Consider the following 23096-nt stretch of genomic DNA (forward strand, 5'->3'; position numbering starts at 1 on the left):
CCTGACTGTTCCGGGAAAAGATTCAAAGCTTCGAGAGTGTCGAGAACAGCGCCATCTGGTGCTTATTTAAAATAAAGCAGCCAGAAGCTCTGGCAGATGAAGCAACCACAACACACTACAGAGTTTCAATGTTTTGTCTACAAATAAAAACCTTACATGTTTGTTTGATTTGTTCATTTGATAAATTCATTTTCCCATTAAAGTGTATATAATATAAGCTTAAGTGCAAAGATATAAGCTTAAGTGCAAAGATTTTACAAAAACAAAAAGACAAAACAAAAAAGAAGACTAAGTAGTGAAAAATAAATGTTGGTTATTTAATGAATTATATTTATTAACTTTCAAAGTACAGCACTCTCCTCAAACACCCATCAACCAGACTGAGGCAACATTGACTCGTTAAAGTTCGAGCCTTCTGACACCCAAAGCGAAACTCGCACGTGATCGGACAGAAAGTGAGGCTTCGTTTGTCATCGATCACGTGACTCTGGGAAAACCAATACACACCACGATACGGGGCTTCACTAGAAATTGTGTCGCATATGTGATACGCGCATCGAAGCTTCGGTGTCATACGTAACATCACTACAAAATAGGCTATTTAACTAGAAATTATTATTTGTTCATTTAATTATTCTATTAAATTAAATATTTATTTATATTTATTACAACGTATGTTAATAAACATCAGTTTAGAAATTGTTCATTTCGAAATTACTCGTTTTCATTTATAGTCACAACAATGACATTATTAGTAGCGTCACGTGTGACAATAAACAGATACAAATTCAATACATAAATGACAACATAGCCCACACAAACACCATCCTCAAAAGAACAAGTTAAGTTAACTTAAAAGTGATTCCAGGTTCTGGTTTATTTCATGCCATTGTTGTTTAAAACAAACCACGTGAATTATTGTACACTTGTGCGTACTGTACACTTGCATCCTATATTAAATATCTATTATACAGTTGCATATGTATGTATGTATAATTATACATATATTTTTTTTGAAGTTAGTGCTCTAAAAAGAAAATATGCCTAGAGTAATAGTGGGAAATGGAAAAAAAAACTTTCTATCTCTTTAATAACTCTTCAGGGTTAAAAAAAACAGGATAACACTTTATTTTATGCACTTACCAGAGCAATACCAGTAAATTGTGCATAATTACATTGCAACTAACCCTCATCTAAACCCTAATCCTACCCTAACCTTATATAGTAAATACAAAGTTGTTAATTGATATTAGTCAGCGCTGATTTATATAATTAAACTGCAACAAGGGTGGACCATAGACTGTAAAAAAGATGGACACCTTAAAAATAAAGTGTAACCAAAAAACAGACATCATTGTTAAATTGGGCGGGGATCAATGTATTTTGCAAGTAATTTATAGTTTAAGGCATTCCCTTTTTGAAGGAGCAAGAAGGATGTAAATAAAATGTTTAAAACATTTTCAAATGCGACTAAACTTGGAGCTGGAAACAATACAAACAGTATGCAGAGAGCATGATGTGCAACAGGATAAGTGCAGCAATGCCGTTTGGTTTGACAAACACTAGATGGCAGTATTGTGAAGCTGCGTTACTTTTTATTTTTTCAAGACCTCTTTTTTACTGTAAAATTGAACAATAATCCAGTTTCTGCGTATGTCATTAGTTCTATTGTAAGCAATACGGTACGAGAGGCTGTGCTGTATTGTGAATAAGTAAACTCTGAAGGGCTGTTCTAACGGCTGAACAGCTAATCTCATCCTCGTTTCGCGTCATTGGAAGCTTGGCTATGAACTGAAATGGCACACATATTGCGCAAGACGTTTGCGAAAGACGAGATTGCAGGTTCACTGTGAATGGTGTGAGAGGTGGAGAGAGGAGGAGTAACCATGGGAGTAGCAAAACGGAGTTAAGGAGCGCGCGACACCTCACGAGCACCACAAACTCACGGAAACTCAACCGCAGCTACTTCCGCCCACACTAAAGATGGCGGCTCCCTTCATGGAGAAAATAGCCGAATATTTCGGTTCACCCGAACCGGCGATTCGATTGATTTTGTCTGTCTTATTAGGTAAGTGAACGGCACACAAGTGAGATCTTTTAGGCTGTGCGGAGAGCTTGTGATGAGTGTCGTAAGGAGTCATTAGAAACGTGGACAGGTATGTTGTTGTAGTTGTAGTTGTATTTGAAGTCTGCTCAAGTCACACCTCAAGTCTAACCTGTTCCCAGCTGCAGTAAAGACACGAAACCAACACCAATTCTTTCCATTCACACCGACTCTAGCCAGAGTCAACTGTCGACAAGGGTGGACTAAGTTACATGTCAGGCGAGATTTCACGGTTAACTCCACACATCTGCTAGGATTACAACTAGTTTAATTCATTAGACCTCCACCTGACAGCTGTGTTTTCATTTTGCAAGTGTATTGGAGCGCTTTGACCTACAGTTAGCTGGAAGTATTCAATGCAAATGAAGCTGGGTTTCAAGTTACAGGTTGATAAGAATAGGGTTGTGAGAGCAGATTGCAGGATTATTTGTACTTTGGTCAGGTGCATTGCAGTGAACTGGACTGCTAGCTAAACCAATTCAACCAGATGAATGTCATGTGGGCTAACGGACTGAGCTGGGAAAACATTTGCATGATTTCGATGGAATGACAGTTACAGCACTATTCATTTCACTATTTCATGTGTTTGTAAAATATTTAGTGTTAATACAGTCCTTCAACTGAGTTGGACTATATGGATAATCAGAATGAAGCCTGCTAAACTTCCAGTTTTAACCTGTGCATAATACATAATATATGTTGATGAAACTGTTTTCATTGTAAAGCTCTATTCAGTGAGGATGGTGTGAGGAAAAACGTCAAGACCAAAAGTTGAAAACATTTTAATTTTACTCTGGATGCACAATATATTCCCGTCTATCTGTACATATAGACACCTTCAACTGACACTCACTTAAAGCAGAGTTGTTATTGTTGAACAAAACTATAAATCTTATTTAAAACATTTTGATAATTGAAATTAATCTTAAATGCATATTAGAATAATTAGACTTGGCCACTAATACAGTATATTTAAGATGAAGATCTATAATTACTGAAACTGGAATAAAAATAAGCTAAATAGAAATAAAAAACAACAATTAATGATACACATGTTCAAAGCAAAAATGGATCAAAGCCTGAGAATGTAAATAATATCAAGTTTTCATACTGTAGGCCTACATTATAATTAAAATTCACTTGCAGTATTAAACCTATAGTGTTTGTTTTTTTGTAATTTGTTTTGTAGACCAATTAGTATAGAATTTTAATGTCAGCCATATTGGTCGGTTATTGGCCATAACTTTATAATTTTATAACTATATTATTAATTTTAGATCTTAATTTTTAATATTGGTGTATCCTCGAGACAGATCTTACACATTCCTATCTGTCAAACGCTCCATCAAAGCTTTCTCTAATGTGTCATGCCAAAAGTTTATGTGAAATGACACACGTTCATGAAGGAAGCATTTATTTACAGTTGCCACACATGCCTAATCTATTTCCCTTTCTTTTCCCCTGTAGGTTATCCCTTTGCACTGGTCTACCGGTGTTTTTTATTTCATCAGTCTGCGACAGTTGTTCATCTCTTCCACACATTCTCCGGCCTGGCACTGGCCATGTTTAATTTTGGTGAGATAGAGAATGAAGGAGTGAGGAGCTGAAAGATCTGATAACTAGTGTCTTTACCGCTGTAACATGTTTAAGTTAGACATATTATTAGCCTTTTTTAGCAGTTACGTGAATATCACTCTTATGGTCTATGGCAGGGCTCAGCAGTTGCCATCTGTCAGCCCATATTTAGACTGGAGCTTTTTTCTGCCCATTGTTCAGTTACCCTAGTTACCTGTAATCTTGAACTTGCTCTGTTCACACTGATTCAATTGCTTCTTATCTAATCACACAAAAGAGTTGATTCTAGTTTGGCTTGCAACATATGTCAGCAGCATTCTCAATATTGACCCACATTAAAGTGGGTTCAAGCAATGTTTTCTCACTGAATAAGATTTTTTCTCTGAATAAGAAGTTTCAAAAGTATTATCAATGGAATATCACAGTTCTGTTTTCGACATTTCATTTGCTTATATGGTTTATTTTTGTCAAAGACAAGGGCTTGCCACAGATCTTTGTCAGTGTCCTTATTACAAAACAGTTGCTCTAAAAATACTACACTACCGTTTAAAAGTTTGGGGTTGGTACATTTTTTTTTTCTATGTTTCTGAAAGAAGTCTCTTGTGTTCACCAAGGCTGCATCATTTGATCTAAAATACAGTAAAAACAGTAAATATTGTGAAATATTATACAATTTAAAATTATTGTTTTCTATTTGAATATTTGTTCAAATCTAATGTATAGCTGTGATTGCAAAGCTACATTTTCAGGATCATTACTCCAGTCTTCAGAGTCACATGATCCTTCAGAAATCATTCTAAAATGCTGATTTGCTGCTTATGAATCATTTCCTTTTATTATCAGTGCTAAAAACAGTTGTGCTTCTTAATATTTCTGTTGAATACAAAGTTCAAAAGAAATATTTTGTAACATCTGATCCCAGATTTTTAAAATGGTAGTAGATGTTTCTCATCAGGTCTTGACATTAACACTTGCCAAATGTGGGTGGTTTTCAGCAGTGGCATATATAACGCAGTCACTCGTGTTGAATTTTTATATATAATATATACATTTTTCAAACGTCTTCTTTTAAAAAGGCATCTGAAATAATACAAACCCGTTTCCCCTCACTCACTTTTTTCATTTCCTCTGGATGAATATTGTTAGTGTTACAGGTCTCGAATTTCCATGTGAGATTGCACATCATTTTACGTATTCCGGCAGATTTTGTGCTCCCATCCAAAGTGTGCAGTTTTCTCTTCTCATTGCCAATAAACAGTCAAATACACACAAAAAAAGGTCAAAATACCGGTCTTGGCGAGTATTCACATAAACACAGTCAGTTGTGTTTTATTTGAACGTAAACACGCATGTATAGGCTAACAGTAGAATGGCTCCGTCTCAAATTATGAGAAAATATATTAAAATCTATGTGGCTGACAACTTTGGAAAACCACTAGTCACAGGGGCTGGTGAGCAAAAATGTGAATGCCAAGCCCTGTTTCTCATTCTCATAAAGTTAATAAACACAGAGCATTGAGGGTTTTTATTTTAGTTGTCCAGTGAAAGTGTTTAATTATTTACTTTCGGCCCCTGTCCGATTGCCTCTTGAGGTTGTTCTCTGTAAAGTTATTTACCATTTAAGTGTCTTTGAGAATAATGGAGGGAAAATGAAGGGTATCCTGACTAACTGCTCTACAGTCTGTGGTCAGGATTTCCTGGTGACTGTGGCTTTAAAGAAGATTGTGACAGAGAGACATGAGGTTTTGTTACCATGGCAATAACCCCTGGTGTGAGAGCGTGGCTAATGATAATATGAGTGGCAGGTTGAAAAGCAAGCTAATGAAAACAGAAGAGTGTTGTGTTGGGAAATGGGAAAATTAACTTGTGCTTGTATTCTGTGTATTTGATTTATTTTTTGCTGCAATTGGATCTAACAGCAGGTCTGTCTCTCTTTATCATTATCTGTGACATTCTACTTTTGTTTGTCATTGAGTCTGAAATATGTCTTTCTCTAACTTTTTCCCTCCGTTTTTTTTTTTTTTAAGGGATAGTTTGCCCAAAAATCAACTTTATTGTTCTCATTATCATTTACTCACTCTTATGTTGTTTCAAACCCACTTGACTTTTCTCCCGTAGATCACAAAAGAAGAATTTTTGAAGAATATCCAAGCCACTTTTTTTTTCCGTATAATGAATATGAATGGTAACAGGGTGTGACGGCTCCAAAATGTCAAAGAAATGCACCACAAAAGTCCATCACACTACTTGTGCACCATATTTCAACCCTTCTAAAGTCATACAATGCGTTTGTGTGATAAACATGTCAAAAATGTAGTTGTTTTTCACTGATAATGTTCCCTTCCACCTTTCAATGAAGCTTTACAAAAGTACAAAAAAGTATAGATCACTTTTATGATAGTTTTTGTTATTTTGGAGCTTGACACACCCAGTACTCATTTATTGTCATGATATGGAAAAGAGAGACCGTTAAAAATATTACTCATCCAATTACAAAAAAATTCTCCTTTTGTGCTCCACAGAAGAAAGAAAATGACACAAGGGTGAGTAAATGATGACACAATTGGCATTTTGGCTGAAGTATTCTGTTCTATTAAAAATCTTCATATTGTAGATAAACTGTTATATAGTTGTGTGATGCTCTGTTTCTGCTGGAATGCAATAACTCATCTCTCCATGTCCTTCTCTCAGGGTATCAGGTCGGTCACTCCTTTTTATGTATAATCATTCAGTTCTTGATGCTGAGGCTGATGGGAAGGACAGTCACATGCGTTCTGAGTAGCTTTATATTTCAGATGGTAAGAAACAAATGCACACGCATTCACTTTTCTTTATCTCTATATCAGTTCATGTGCTCTTGACGTGATCTTGTGCATGAACACTTGCATAATAAGCATGTAAGCTTATCACTACCATATTGGATCATGTATTTAATCCTATTTTAACTGTTGGGAAAGTGCTTAACATTGCTCTGCATTGCATGCTTAACATTGAAGTACCAGACTGATACTTCATGACTTTTCTTACACTTATGAACTTATTTATCATGGAGGATGGCTGAAGCATGTCATGTTGTATTTAATGTCAGGGTCACACAGACCCCAGTTAAATTCATATGATGAGATTTTCTGCCTGGTGTACACTCTCCGAGAGATAGACTCCTGCCAGTTTTCTGTTTTAAAATGTTTCTGGCATGTCTACAAGTCATATTTCTGAAAAATGCTTATCTGTTGTGGTAGAGCGAAATGCGAAAATCTTTTACTAATGAGACCAGGGGAATCTAAAATAATGTCAAGGGAAATTAAGAGCTTAATTTGTAAAGTTAAGACATCTTTTGGAACTGTTTAACCCCAGACATAAAAACAGTAAAATCAATGTCAACAGAACCTGAGGCTGTACACTGTCTCTTTTTGTGTGGCAGATATATCTGTTGATGGGTTATTACTACACAGCTACAGACGAGTATGATATCAAATGGACCATGCCTCACTGTGTCCTCACACTCAAACTCATCGGTATGATGCCTGCTTTTAATTACCATCTCTTCCTTACCTATTATTTCCCTGACTTTATATATATATATATATATATATACAACTGAATTCTGTTAAACTATTTATCACAAGGTAAATTAACATAGTTACAAAATACCATAGTATAGTAATCATTGAAATGTGTGTGTGTGTGTGTGTGTGTGTGTGTATATATATATATATATATATAAATATATTATAATTTTTATCAAGCTTGTATATTTAAGTTCAGTAATTTCACTTAAATGGCAATGAAGATTACCTATTAATTGTCATTTAAGTGAAATTACTGAACTTAAATATACAAGCTTGGTAAAAATGATAATTCTGGAAGAAAAGTTCAAATAGCACTTAGAGGCTTTTGCATCTGAACTCTTCATATATGTATGTATGTATATATACATACATACTCACTTAAAGGATTATTAGGAACACCTGTTCAATTTCTCATTAATGCAATTATCTAATCAACCAATCACAAAGCCGTTGCTTCAATGCATTTAGGGGTGTGGTCCTGGTCAAGACAATCTCCTTAACTCTAAACTGAATGTCAGAATGGGAGAGAAAGGTGATTTAAGCAATTTTGAACGTGGCATGGTTGTTGGTGCCAGACGGGCCGGTCTGAGTATTTCACAATCTGCTCAGTTACTGGGATTTTCACGCACAACCATTTCTAGGGTTTACAAAGAATGATGTGAAAAGGGAAAAACATCCAGTATGCGGCAGTCCCGTGGGTGAAAATGCCTTGTTGATGCTAGAGGAGTTATGGGCCGACTGATTCAAGCTGATAGAAGAGCAACTTTGACTGAAATAACCACTCGTTACAACCGAGGTATGCAGCAAAGCATTTGTGAAGCCACAACACGCTCAACCTTGAGGCGGATGGGCTACAACAGCAGAAGACCCCACCGGGTACCACTCATCTGCACTACAAATAGGAAAAAGAGGCTACATTTTGCAAGAGCTCACCAAAATTGGACAGTTGAAGACTGGAAAAATGTTGCCTGGTCTGATGAGTCTCGAATTCTGTTGAGACATTCAGATGGTAGAGTCAGAATTTGGCACAAACAGAATGAGAACATGGATCCATCATGCCTTGTTACCATTGTGCAGGCTGCTGGTGTGGGGGATGTTTTCTTGGCACATTTTAGGCCCCTTAGTGCCAATTTGGCATCGTTTAAATGCCACGGCCTACCTGAGCATTGTTTCTGACCATGTCCATCCCTTTATGGCCACCATGTACACATCCTCTCATGGCTTCTTCCAGCAGGATAATGCAACATGTCACAAAGCTTGAATCATTTCAATCATTTCTTGAACATGACAGTGAGTTCACTCACTGTACTAAAATGGCCCCACAGTCACCAGATCTCAACCCAATAGAGCATCTTTGGGATGTGGTGGTGGGTCGGGAGCTTTGTGCCCTGGATGTGCATCCCACAAATCTCCATCAACTGCAAGATGCTATCCTATCAATATGGGCCAACATTTCTAAAGAATGCATTCAGCACCTTGTTGAATCAATGCCATGTGGAATTAAGCCAGTTCTGAAGGTGAAAGGGGGTCAAACACAGTATTAATATGGTGTTCCTAATAATCCTTTTGAGTGTGTGTGTGTATGTATATATATATATATATACTATGTAAAGTTTTTACTGTGTTATTAAATTATTAGTGTTTGTAAAACTGTTTTTGAGTATTATAAAAAAGCAAGGCAATGTTAACATAAAAAAGAGGAAATTAACATGCACAATAAATATCCATCATACTGATAGAGAACGGGTATGGTATGTGTTGTAAATCCCTGCTGTAGATGTTCCTAAGTATTTTATTACCATGTCTGCAAAACCAGGGTATTTTTTACAAAAAAAAGTGTACTTTTGCAATTACCATTGTTATTACTAATTGTTTTATACTTTATCACTGTTTTGAAATTGTCCACTATATAAAAGACGTATTTTCTGTTATACTGTTGTTTTATGAGATCGACATCACCTTTTTTTTCCTCCTCCAGAGCTGGTGCTCATGTCATGTTAGTACTGATGATGATTCATTTTCTCATTGCAGGTTTAGCGCTTGATTACTATGACGGTGGAAAAGAAGTGAGTTTGACTTTATGAGCTTCTATTATCTTCCACCATTTCTGTCTTCCTTTGCTCAGTTTGTTCACCTTTCATCCTCTTATCATTATCTCACTGCTTTTCCTCTTCCTGCATCACTCTTCGTATTTTTATGCATGATTTGAGCACAAGGAACTGATGAGGAACCACAAAGTATCTTCTTCAGTTGTGTAGCAGACGTTCTGCTAAATGGCCATTATGGATCAGTGTAATGATTCCCGGCAAGGTGAAATGTAGTGCAGTTCCCTAATATGTAATTGTGTATTCTTTTAGCTCTATACAGCAGTGATCTCATCTGTGGCTCATATTAAACGCCTCTGTCTAAATATTAATCGTAGCCGTGGCTTGACACAGTTGGCGTCTTCATGTGATTGTGTGAAAGGTTATATCTATTGATCTCTCCCTTTGTGTCAATAACTGTAGCCACCCTAGAAAGAAAATTCATTCTCCTCTTAAAGCAATGTTTTATTGAGGGTGTAAAGATTACCTTATGTCCAAAAATAGACTGTTTACCCCTGGTATTAACATCCATCTTAGGTGATTTGGTCAGTCAGACAAACAGATCACTGTTCACATCTGGTATAATGCGTCTCCTTTGACCAGCTGTCACATCACTTCACATAACATCAATTATTCTCTCAAATACTATATATTTTGTCATTTAAATCAAGTCACAAATGTGATGTTTCACCCCCATATGGATATGGATCTCTGTACCAGGTGTAAATGGATACATACACTTTTCATTGTTCACTGGCATGAAAATAATGCATTCAAAACAAGAGTCATAATTACGCTACTGTTTAAAAATGAATTTATTGGTTATTAAGAAATAAATTATTTTATGTTAAGCAAAGATGCATTAAATTGATTAAAAGTAACAGAAATCTTTTGTAACTTTATAAATGTCTTTACTGTTTTTATGAGCTTTCTATTCATCAAAGAATCCTTTATTTAAATGGTAATAATACTTAACAATATTACTGTTTATTCAGTATTTTTGATCAAATAAACACAGTCTTGATTGCTATACGATACTTCTTTCATTAAAAAATCTTACAGATCCAAGACTTTTGTATATCTGTTATCTTTAAAGATTTCAATAATTTTTTTTGCAATTTATCTTCTGTGGCCAGTTCCTATTTCCCAGTTCAACTCTTTCAATTCATTTACTTATTTCTTTTATGTAGCAATCTCAGATAACCGCAGAACAGAAGAAGTCAGCCCTCAGCTCTACGCCATCTCTGTTGGAGATCTTTGGTTTCTCATATTTCTATGGAGGCTTTCTGGTAGGGCCTCAGTTCACACTGCAAAACTACCTGTTGCTGGTGTCTCGACAGATGTCCGATATCCCCGGACAACCACCCAATAGGTAAGTGCACAAAATTTCACAAGTAATGGTGGTGGGTGGCGCAGTGGATAAGACGCATGCCTTTGGTGTGAGAGACCCGGGTTCAGATCCATTGTGAGACACCAATGTGTTAACCCCTAGTTGCTCAAGAGGCGTGCGACCTCTGACGTATATAGCAATAGTAAGTCGCTTTCGATAAAAGCGTAAGCTAAATGAATAAAAATGTAAAATGTAAATGTAAGTACAGCCATACTAGCTTAGCTAAAGTCTGTCAAACCAATGATTTTACTTTCTATAAACAGTTTTTCATCCAAAGTGATTTGCAGGATTTATTTGTCCACTACAAGGACATTGACTTCTTTCACTTGCTCAAGGACAAAGTGATAATGAACAAGTCTTAGTAACTCACTCTTGCGACATGCCTAATCTTTGTGTTTGTTGTAAACTGTTAAGCTATACACATTCATATAGACACTGGATAATCTTATGCTATTGGATTGCTGTACAACAACAATCCAATCTAATTCTCACTATTTACTCTGACTTTTATCTCAGTAAACTCTCTAATTACTGCTTATTAATAGTTAGTAAGGTGGTTGTTAAGTTTATGCAGTAGCTGGTATTAAAATGTACTTTATAAGGACTAATAAAAAGCCAATATTCTTGTAATATGCAAACTGGTTTATAAAGTGAGAATTGGACCCTAAACTAAAATCTTACTGGAAATTTAATTAAAAATAAGTTATATTACTGGTAAAAATGAACTTTCTGTGTTTTGTTGTTTGTATATGAATTGCAATACATCATACCATGAAGAAGATAAATGATTACCAATGCATTAAAAATGCAGACAGATTGTGAAATGATTTTCCACACATCATTTTTTTTATTATATCCAAATAACATAGAACAGCAAAACCCTTCACTATAACTTTATACTGAAAAATAGCACAGTATTTACTCCCATTGTCACATGGTGTCTCTCTCTACTCTCTACTTAAGTTTTTCTCAACTTTGTCGAATTGCTGGGCTCACCCTTATTATGACTCCAATTGTCTCTTTAGCTGGGAATTGAAAATGAATGATATGCATTTTTGGCAGGACTACTTTTGACCACAACTTAACTAGTACGGAGTCTGACCAATCATAAGGCTTATTAGACCTCTGTTAATGAACTATACGAACAAACATTTCTTCCTCTTGCAGTGTGATTCCAGCAATGAAGCGATTCGGTTTAGGTCTGATCACCCTATCCATCTTTGCGATGGGCGGGCCCGTCTATCCAGCCAGCTACTACTTAACAGATGAGTTTGGGGTAAGTGAATTGTGACTGAACATACACAGTCACAAAATGAATGTTTAGTATTTACAGTTCAATTGTTAACAGCCTTGGATCTGTATCTCTGCTGCTTGCTTTAGTTCTGTTATCTTTTCAATGTGGCACTGATACCACAGAAAGCTTACAGTCTGAATGAGAGCCTTCTTTAAGTCTGTTAGTTATAGTCTTTGTGGCTATTTATATATATTTTGGAAATGAAAAACGGTTTCTGCAAGCCTAATAACTGCATTTTGACTGTGGTTAAAATGCAATTTAAAAGGAGTTCACACAAACAGTGAAAAGATTCATTGTTAGGGGTGTTCATAACCAAGACTTAGTTAGACTCTTGGTTACATTAATAAAATCAGTTTAGCTTATCACATTTCAATGAATACATTTCAGCACAAACGAATGGAGGAATCATTCAATCAGTGAGCTAAAGCTTGCACTGCATGTTACATGCGTATAGAGCGAATGGCTTGCATATTCTTGGCCTGTAAAAGTAATGTAGTCTTTATGTAATCAGGTGTGGGAGCGCTTTACAAACAACAATTATGTTTACTTCAAACATTTCGGGTTAAAGGGATAGTTCAGCCAAAAATGAAAATAAGTTACTCACCCTCAAGTTGTTTCAAACCTGTATGAGTTTCTTTCTTCTGCTGAACACAAAAGAAGATATTTTGAAGAATGTCGGTAATCAAACAGTTGATGGACCATAGATTGAAATATAATGGAAATCATTGAGGCCCATCAACTGTTTGGTTACTGACATTCTTCAAAATATCTTCCTTTGTGTTAAGCACAAGAAAGAAATTAATTTTAGTAAATGATGGCAGAATTTTCATGTTTGGATGAACTATCCCTTAAAGTGCAACATGACAACAAGCACCATAATCATATTGTTACAGACTATACTCTTGTTGTGTGCTGTAATTTAGCATATTTTACAAACTATACCTTAAATCTGTATTTTCTATAAATAGTATCATTATTGTTTGCTCAAATACTTAAATAAACCTCTGTTTATTTAATACAAGTTAAATATTTAGCAAACAATATTTTAATAATTTCTTTTGGTTTTAGAACAATGAGAATATTTTATATCATAATATTCAATATTCTAATAACAGAATAATTGGTCTTTATACAAAAATGAACAAATCTATTTTTTATTAACTAACATTAACAAAGATTAATACATACTGTAACAAATGTATTGCTCATTGTTAGTTTATGATAGTTAATACATTAATGTTAACAAGAAATGAGACCTTATTGTAAAGTGTTCTCGTTAGTTTGAATGAAAAACAAGTATGAAAAGTCTTTACATCCCTATTCATTTATCATTTGAACCTCTTTCTGCAGAAAGACAGTATTTATTACTGTACGGGAGGCAAAATAAAAATGAACACACTATTTTTTTTAAAATGGTTTTATGGGGCTAACTCATTGAAACATTTCTTATCTGTGATTCAGGCACATCCGTTCTGGTACAAGTGTGTGTACATCCTAGTGTGGGTGAAAGTAAACCTGTATAAGTACATCAGCTGCTGGCTGATCACGGTGAGTAAACGGCACAAACACAATCCCCCATTAGGACCACACTTGTGGTATTTGAGAGTCATTACATTTCATGCTGCGTACAGTCAATGAATCTTTACTCTCTTAGCTGTGTAAAAAGTCAATTACTGTACATACAAGACGTGGCTTTCTTTTTCTAGCTGAGAATGTGAAACAGAACCTCCGTAGGGTTCGCCAGACTAGAAGTACAAGCCATACCTGATCAGGTTGAAAGGATGATAAACAGGTTTTCAGGCTTAAAACTTTCTGTAGATTGTGATTTGTAGGTGTGCTTGCATAGTTTGTATTGTTTTCTTGATGTTTGGAAAGGTTTCGTTTCATTGTATTTTACTTTTTTTTTTTTAAAAGACTTAGGTCACACTTAAAATGTCTGAATTCCTAAATAAAGTCTTAGTTCTGAACAGCGTATCTGTTTTATTATTTATAACCAAACATCATATATAATTCTACTTAGTTTGATATTTTGTATCAAATCCAAAGACATTTATACAGTTTTTAGATGTAACTTAAAGGGATATTTCAACCAAAAATGAAAATTAGCCCATGATTTACTCACCCTCAAGTCATCCCAGGTGACTTCTTCTTTCAGAAGAATACAATCAGAGTTATATAAAAAAAATGTCCTGGTTCTTCCAAGCTGAATAATGGCAATGAATGGTCGTTTCTGTTTTGAGGTCCATTAAAGTGCATTTATCCATCTTAAAACTGCTCGGCACAGCTCTGGGGTGTTAATAACTGCCTTCTGAATTGAAGCGATGCGTCCGGCCAAACGAACTTACTGCTGATATTAACGCTACGCCATGATGCACTACGCTACTTCCAACATTACAACTTGCATAAGTTTCGCTTTAGGCGCAAGTAGACTGCGCATGTTCGTTTGGCCGGAAGCTTGAATTTTATTTTTGTAACGTGATAAATGTTAATATTTTTCTTACACAAACGCTTCGCCTTAGAAGGCCTTTATTAACCCCTCGGAGCCGTGTGGAGCACTTTTATGATTGATAGATGCACTTCAAACAGCCATTCACTGCCATTATATAGCTTAGAAGAGGTAATCATCCCTTAATATACTACTATATCTGTATTCTTAGGAAGGTGTGTGTATACTCTCCGGGCTGGGCTATAATGGGAAGAACGAGAAAGGGGAGCCCCAATGGGATGCCTGTGCCAATGTGAGGGTGTGGCTATTTGAGACCACGCCCCTCTTCACAGGCACCATCAATTCCTTCAACATCAACACAAATGCTTGGGTGGCCAGGTATGTGCTTTTTTTAATGTATTTGACATTCATTCACATCAGTGACTTTCAAAATCTTCTTGTTTTTTTTTTTTTCAATCTCTGCATTTATTAATTTTCTCTCCTTTTCTCGTCCACAATACAGGCATGTGTTTAAGAGGTTGAAGTTTTTGGGTAACAAGTTGTTATCTCAAATGTTCACATTGTTATTCCTGGCTGTCTGGCACGGCTTGCACTCGGGGTACCTCATCTGCTTCTCCGTGGAGTTCATCATTGTCAATGTGGAGAAGCAGGTAACCATGGCAACGTTACTATACCAGACATGAGTCGTGAAGTTGTTCAGAATCTAGATGTCTAAAGTCTTTGAGTCACTTACTTTCATGCCAACAGAAGGCAGAACTGAAAGTTTACAGCTTTGAAGATATAGTGTTTCTGAGTTTAGTATCTCACTGAGTATTTATTTGAAATTATTGTCTTGCTCCGATATAAATGATGGAGCAAAAATAACTGCATTCTAGAATCCTGATATATCAGTTATCAAGTTCAGTTAACTTATCAAATATTATTTTTTCAACACTGCTAACAATAATATGATAAATAATAGTTCTGTCAAATCGATTAATCGCATCTAACATAAAAGTATTTGTTTATATAATATGTGTATACATTCTTTATATATATATATATATATATATACAGTATGTCTTTGTGTGTGTCTGTGTATATATGCATAAACGCACACATATATGTATTTAATATACACACAAACACAGTATATATAATATATACATTTAATATATATAGATATAGATATAGACACGCACACATATATGTAAACAAAAACTTTTTATGTTAGATGCGATTAATCGATTTGACAGCACTAATAATTTGAAAGTTCATCAAAAGAACAGCATTTAGTTGAAATCGATATCTTTTGTGACATTATTAAAGGGTTAGTTCACCCAAAAAGAAATTTCTGCCATTAAATTACTCACCCTCATGCTCACCTTCGTTCATCTTCAGAAACACAAATGAAGTTTGTGATCTTGTTACCACAGCTGCAGATACAAATGTGTTGGATAAAAAAATGTTGGATCCTGCAGCCTATCTGGCAACCTCGAGTCAGGGGGGAGGGGATACGCCACAGTAATTTGAAAGTGATTGCAGTACCAGTTTTGGCCACAATCTTACATACGGCTAGCCTGGGTTTCCCCATTCTGCCTTGCCTCAGCGTTTTATTCATGCTGCTAGGCAGTCTGGATACCATGAACCAAATTTTCCCCTGAAATAGGGACTTCTGATTCTCGGTGAATACTATATATTCTGTCATGCTACTCTATTGACGTACTGTTTTTCGCATACTATATAGTAGGGAAGTATTTGATTTCGTACGCAGCGATTGAGAGCATAGATCATTGGCTGAGATTCTTCTGTTTCTGTTACATTAAATGCAACTTCCACGCATATCAAATTGACCGATATACCGCACGCTCTTTATTTCAGTGTTGTTGTTGTTGTTGTTTCAGTGTACGGTTTACTTCAAATTCTGTGCAAAAGCATTCTGCTTTATTTTTTTAGACACGTCTTGTTCCACCTATGCAATAAATGCACATGCTTGAAGAGCGTATTTACTTCTGGGCAATGACCCATTTCAGGGGAAGCCAAAATGACAATTTTCTATCTGAAAATCTATCTGAGATAATTGATTTCCATTACACGAGAGTAGATGTTAATTTTGTGCTGATTTGTACTCAGCTTTCGCCAAGATAAGCAAAACTAAGACGTAGGTTTACAGTAAACTATGCTTCTCCATCCATTTACGCTTCTTTCCCTATGGTGGTGTGACTCCCCTTCTGTCCGGCGTTAACGGCTGCAGTGTACTTGCCGCGTCAGCACACACGACGGCTACAACTACAGTGTGGTCTCCCCAGTGGACCACCACGACAACCGTCTGGATTGAGCCGAGTAGGGGACATCTCTAAGGTCTTCAAGTGGGCACCTTCCGTCCTCAGTGTTTCGTCGACTAGCCCATGACACCTCAAGAAGGCTCGACAGTGACAGTGGCGTACCAGAGTCACCCCCCTCCGTCCCCCACTCAACTCAGCCCAGCTTACTGACCTCTACATCCCTCCTTCTGCTGAGGTCGCCCCCTTCCTCGGAGTTCACATGTGACCTAACCACTATCTCACAACCTCTCCGCAATCCAACCATACGCGCCAACCTGTTTGACTAATGCTGTCGAGCCCCACTGTCTAGGTTCAGTGGCAACGGTTCCGTATGGCATACCACCAACCGCAAAACACAATATCTGCCCAAACACCAACCCTCATTCACGTAATATACACAGGAACGTAATAACTGTGATTACTATAAACCAACAGACTCTTGAAGTTTCAAGGCCTGTACACAGCCAGCTAGAATCTGTCCATCTCAACAGCCAGTTGCTGTTCCTTTCTGCTGCTTCAGATAAGTTATTTACTGTGCGACGCAACTCTTGGCCACTCAATCCGACGTCTCGTTGTAGAGTGTGCCACAAATCCTCGACAACCCACTTCCACTGGATAAACCTGGACTCTTCATCCTTGCTGTCCTGCTTCAGTGGCCAGATGAGCATACCGCAGTTTCTTCCTCTCATATGCCTCATCTACCGCATCCTCCCATGGCACTGTTAACTCTAACAGTTGAACAATGCGTGCTGATCCAGACCACAAAACAATATCTGGTCGTAGGTTATTGGTGGCAATCTCATGTGGAAAAATAAGACGCTGATCAAGATCAGCCTGCATCTTCCAGTCCCTAGCAGCTTCCAGTTGTCCTGGGCGAGAATTGGTGGTAACACCTTTTCTTGGTGGTTGCTCGCCTGGGCGGAGGAATATTGTCTTCTGCGTGTAATGTTTTGCTTGAACAGGCGGCAATGTATTGGTCATACTACGCTTGCCTTCCAATGCTAAAGTCAAACATAGCAGTACTTGGTCATGGCACCAAGTAAACCGACCTTGGCTAAGAGCCACCCTACATCCTGTCAAAATGTGCCTTAATGTGGCAAGTGATAAACACAAAGGACAAGAGGGATCCTCTCCTACCTAGAGGTTTAATTTCTGTGGTGATGGGAGAACATCATATGTTGACCTGATAAGGAATTCTACTCTCTTCCATTGACTAAAGGTCTTGTCAGCCCATCTTACGTTGTTCCACACTCTCCCATGGGCCATGGCCTTTATAAACCCCATCCTCTCCTCCTACTTTCGCACCTCGTTGACTACCAGCTTCCTCCTTTGAGGCGGGCCTGCCTTGTGCCATTTAGGAGTAGCTAAACTGAGCCCAAAACCCCCTCTTCCATGCTGTACTTGTCCCACGATATCCTCAATTTGAAGGGCAGCCTTTGCCTCAACTACAGATTCCTTTGCTGAACACTTATAGAAATTAAATGATATAGAAATGTATCTGCATATTACTAACTATTTCATATAATGAGAAGGCTACTTTCTACAATCTTTATATCCTGTGGTCATAGTGAAATTAGGTTCCTCCAATCTTCCATTTAAAAAAAGCGAAGAAAACAACAGTGAGGAGGTCGAAGTCACTTCCCCAAATTTCTAAATTGATCAGAAGACTGTTGCTGCTGTTTTGAGCTTCTGTCTATTCTTGTGCAGCACAATCTTACAGGTTGAAGACAGCTGTGAGTATCTGAGGAGGCATCTTGCCCTTGTAGTCCTACTTTAAAATGTAAGACAACTTTAAATGAAAGTCAATGGAACATTTACAATTGATATTTTCCTGTCTGAGCCAAACACATTTTTTTTGATGAATGCTGATGGTACAGCTTGATCATTAACCTTCTCAGGAGAAAAAGAAAACAAGTTGAAATGTAATATTATTCAGTGAACTATGGCTCGAGGCAAGATTGAAACATTGTGCATGTTTACTTGCGGTATGTGTCCACCGATGTGGAGTGAGTGGAGCGAATCGCTTTCACTTTATTTTTTTTTATGAGATCTGAGTGACAGGCTCATATGGAAACTTACATTGAGGCAAAGCAAGTTATGTTTTTTACTGCATTTATTAATGCTTAAATACTAAATGTATTTGTTAATGTTAATTTAAACAACTTGAAATTATTGGTAGTTTGGTCGTAATATTGAGCGTTTTTTCCACATATGTCGACACATGCCCTTAGACAAAGGATAAATGTAATATAACTGCTCTGTAAATATTTTTGCAGGCTCAAGCACTGGTGCGCGACAGTCCTTTGCTGACATCCATCGCTCAGAGTCATCTGTATCCACTTGTATATGTAGTACAGCAGTTTATTCACTGGCTTTTTATGGGATACCCTCTGGTGCCATTCTGCCTCTTCACTTATGACAAGTGGCTCAAGGTGTGTAGATTTGTTCATCATTAATCTGACGTTGGTTGTCCATGTTCCTAACCACCTTTATTGAAGTGTTTGCTATTGCCATTTATATTTTGAATGCATTTGTTTTCCAGGTTTACTCCTCCATTTATTTCTGTGGTCACATCTTTTTTTTCGTTGCCTTTCTCATCCTGCCGTACCTCCGCAAGGTGTTCGTGCCTCGAAAAAAAGGCAGCGAGAAAAAGGAGGATTAATTAAAAGGGTAAATATAGCACCTGTTTCTTCTAGAGTCTCTTGTTTGTGCTACCTGTCTGTTCTCACTGTTTTTTTTGTGTGTGTGTGTGTGTGTGTGTGTGTGTGTGTGTGTGTGTGTGTGTGTGTGTGTGTGTGTGTGTGTGTGTGTGTGTGTGAGTGCGACATCTATTCTTTCCTGTGTTTGTTGTCTCCTGTGCTTCACATCATATTAGTAGTTGCGTGAACACTGTCACAATGTCTGTATGGTATTTATTAACAGCCATCCATAATGAGCTGGTCTGACTGATCACAGAAATCGTTTTAATATGCTGGTTTGCTACTCAACATTTCTTATTATTATCAAGGTTGAAAACAGCTGAGCTGCTTAATATTTTGGTGGAAATCATGATAGTTTGATGGGATTTATTGAATAATACACAGGGCTGCATTTATTTGAAATAGTAATTGAAATAATATTTGAAATAATATTTTTTGGTAATATTATAAATGTCTTTCCCTTATCTACTTTTGCTTTTGATCGATTTAATGCATCTTTGCTGAATAAACATTTTATGCCCAGTTTAATTTCCGACCCAAAACTTTTGAATGGTAGTGTACGTCACTTTATCCATGTTACTGCATGTTGAGAAAGCACAAAAAATGCTAATTCGATGTAAACAATGTAAACAAAGGCATGAAAATTCTTCCAAACCATGCAAATATTCTTGAATTTTGATCTCACACTAAGAGTGATTTTTCGAGCAGAATTCTGATAAAAATACTATTAAGTTTGTACATATTTTGTTTAGTTAAGATCAAGATGAATGTATGAAAAAAGTGTACTTAAAGGGAGTTGAAATTAATTTTTGATATGTTTTAGCTTACCTCAAGAGCATCAAAGACGTAGGTGTCTTTGTTTCCTCAGTATTTTCAATTTTTATATTTTTCGATCAAACCGTTGTTGTCTATAAGTCCTATAATGCAGGTTTAGGGGGTCCACCCTGGGTTCACCTCAAAGAGCATGCACAGAGAAGTCCAAATTAAACACGATTTAATGACTCGTAAATGTAAGTACACATTGATGGCCTAAGACACGAAACGAGCGGTTTGTGTGAGAAAACAAACAGTATTTATATAGTTTTTACCTCGTGTAACTTCGGTCTGAGCATGCACCGGAAGTGATCTCTTGCGCGTGTACGTCACTCATTGTTTACTCGTTTAACGTTTTACCGTTGAGTGAAATTAATAAAATGTAATATTAATTTCAAAGTGAACTATCCCTTTAATGCACATATTTTTTTCTTTCTTGAATTCCAAAAGTGACAGAGAGATTTTCAGTTTCCGTGTCCTTTTTATTCAGACCCAAATCACTTGAACCCACATCACATCTTAATTACGGGTTCCGAACATGTACGTAGGATCTTCCCAGGAGGACTTATAAGCAGCATAATCATACTTCATTAGATCATGACTGATGATTCAGTTAGGATAAGTGTGACCATAAGCCATTTAATTCCTCTAGGACAAAATGTATCATCCTTCTGTCTCAAAGCTTTTCACTGGCGCTGTGGCAATGCTTCATTCACCCAGGTCTTCATAAAATATCTTATTTATTTGTTGCATCATCTTTTTTCCCCTTCTCATCCAAGCGTTTTGTTTCGGATCATAATGAGGCTGTACTGATAACTGACAAAATCTTTAGTAATTTTTAACTAAAAGTGCTTTAGAATTAGTGAAAAAGTAAAATGATCATCCTTTTTCTTTCTCTTTGTCTTACACAGGTTTGTTTGCGGCCATCTAAGTTTGACTGAAGTGAACTGTGACTTTTAAAGAGCACCTGAAGAGGACAAATTTTAAGGCCTTTAGTAATATATTACTATTTACATACAGGACTGATGTATGTGTACAAATGTTAGTGCGTTTGAAAGTTTTCTCATTCTTTCTGACTCTAATGAAAAGGGTAAAAGTTGCAGAAATGCAAGTATTTCTGAGGTTCAATATATTCGTTAAATAAGATTTACTGATGTTTGGTGGCTGAAAATAATTATACTGTATCTGCTCATACCATTGCACTCATTACTCACAGGAAACAGGAAATGAGACCATTACTAATCAGATAACTGGCTTTTGCTGTGGCTGAGGTCATGTGTGCACTTTTAGAGGGAATGTAGAGCATGTGTTTGAAAGATGGAAACAAATGAGACCTTTTTCATTTTTCTTTGCTAATAACTTCCAACTTGTGTACGTTTAGATTTAAAATAAGACACTGAAATGTGAAACACACATAAGAGTGAACAGTGATTGAATATTCACCATCGCCTGGCATTATAAATGAATGTTTTCCATTTTTATAACCATTTGTTTTTCTTGCGATCAGACAACTTCTGATGGTGTACCTTCTCTTTTTAACGGCTTTTTCTTTTCTTTTCTTTTTTACAAGCTTTCATAAAAAGGCTCATCATTCTGTCATCTCATCCTCTCACTCCATTTAACATTGTCTGTCCATACATCTGACCTTTTCTTGTTCACTCCATTTATCCAGTAAATCTTTTCGTCCTGTGTATGAGCACAAGCAAAACAGAAACACATCAACACTAAACACCGGAATCATATATATGAGGGTAAATTTGTGTCAATATTATTTAGAGCAGAGTATTATATATTTAAATTATAAGTATTATAGTGAGCAATGAACACCGGAACTGTGCACGTCAACAACACAAAAAACTGCTGTTATGTAGATTGATGTAGAGTGTGTTTATGTGTATAGTCCTTAAAATGTTATTTTGTTTCATTGCACAGTGAAGTTATTTTTTAACTTATAACATTTTTTCATTCTCAACACTTCTCATTATACATCAGGAACTTTTCTTCTGTGTGATCTGCTCTCAGTAATTGCCACACATATTTGCCTTCATATCTGTTCTGTATATGACATGACACATTGAAGATCCTTGCCACAAATGTGCATCACTCTTCAGTGAGGACCGATTTTTAAAACCTGCACCCAGATTTAATCCGAGGGAACCGAGGCTCACTGTAGCAACGGAATTGTTTTATAATATTTATATGTGTGGTTGCAAATTTTAATGATGTAAAAAATTGTTTTTGGGAAACAACTACTACTGCCTTACTGCTACCAAATGTAAAAAAAAAAAAAAACAGAGAGAGAAAAAAAATACTTTTAAATGAAAACGTTTTTTTGTAATATTCATTAAAAAAATGCTGGATTTTAATAAAATCTGCTCCAGTGTGTTGTAGTGTTTTTGAACTGTGGTGTCAGGGTTTTAGATCTGCCTGCTGTGGGAGCCGATATGACGTCATCTTGCAGAGCTGAAGCACAGATATAGTGATAGTGGGGATTTCAAACGTATTCACAAATGTCCTTCGTTTTAGACACGAAGTGGGAATAAATGTGTTGTTTCAGGGTGAGTAGTAGTTGTAACGAGCCCTCCAGATGCGTCCCACCCAGCCAGATGTATCTCACAGCCAGCCATCTCTAATAGGGAAGGGGTTTGGGGAAAAAAATGTTTCCTACTATTGACAAAGCTCAGCTTATTAATATTAAATAGTTTATGTTAATGTCGCTTGGTAACGTCCTATAGAAACGCTTTGGTTATTGCATATTAAGTAGTCCGCTGTAACATCCTCCAATGAACACGCCTGGCTACTGAATATTAATTAGCTAA

General features: G+C 36.6%; 1 protein-coding gene across 1 annotated transcript; it reads left to right on the forward strand.

The window, feature by feature from the left end:
* The first annotated feature begins 1878 nt into the window (after positions 1–1878).
* On the forward strand, positions 1879–21846 carry lpcat3 (lysophosphatidylcholine acyltransferase 3). Its single transcript, XM_039679622.2, has 13 exons — positions 1879–2068; positions 3572–3679; positions 6371–6477; positions 7101–7194; positions 9280–9314; positions 10523–10704; positions 11890–11998; positions 13478–13564; positions 14674–14840; positions 14965–15112; positions 19042–19197; positions 19308–19435; positions 21189–21846. The coding sequence occupies exons 1-12, from the start codon at positions 1984–1986 to the stop codon at positions 19425–19427; spliced, it is 1398 nt and encodes a 465-aa protein (XP_039535556.2). The 5' UTR covers positions 1879–1983; the 3' UTR covers positions 19428–19435; positions 21189–21846.
* The last annotated feature ends 1250 nt before the right edge of the window (positions 21847–23096 follow it).

This window comes from Pimephales promelas, chromosome 12 (assembly GCF_988280905.1).
Source record: "Pimephales promelas chromosome 12, fPimPro1.hap1.1, whole genome shotgun sequence".
In the NCBI taxonomy this organism is placed as follows: domain Eukaryota; kingdom Metazoa; phylum Chordata; class Actinopteri; order Cypriniformes; family Leuciscidae; genus Pimephales; species Pimephales promelas.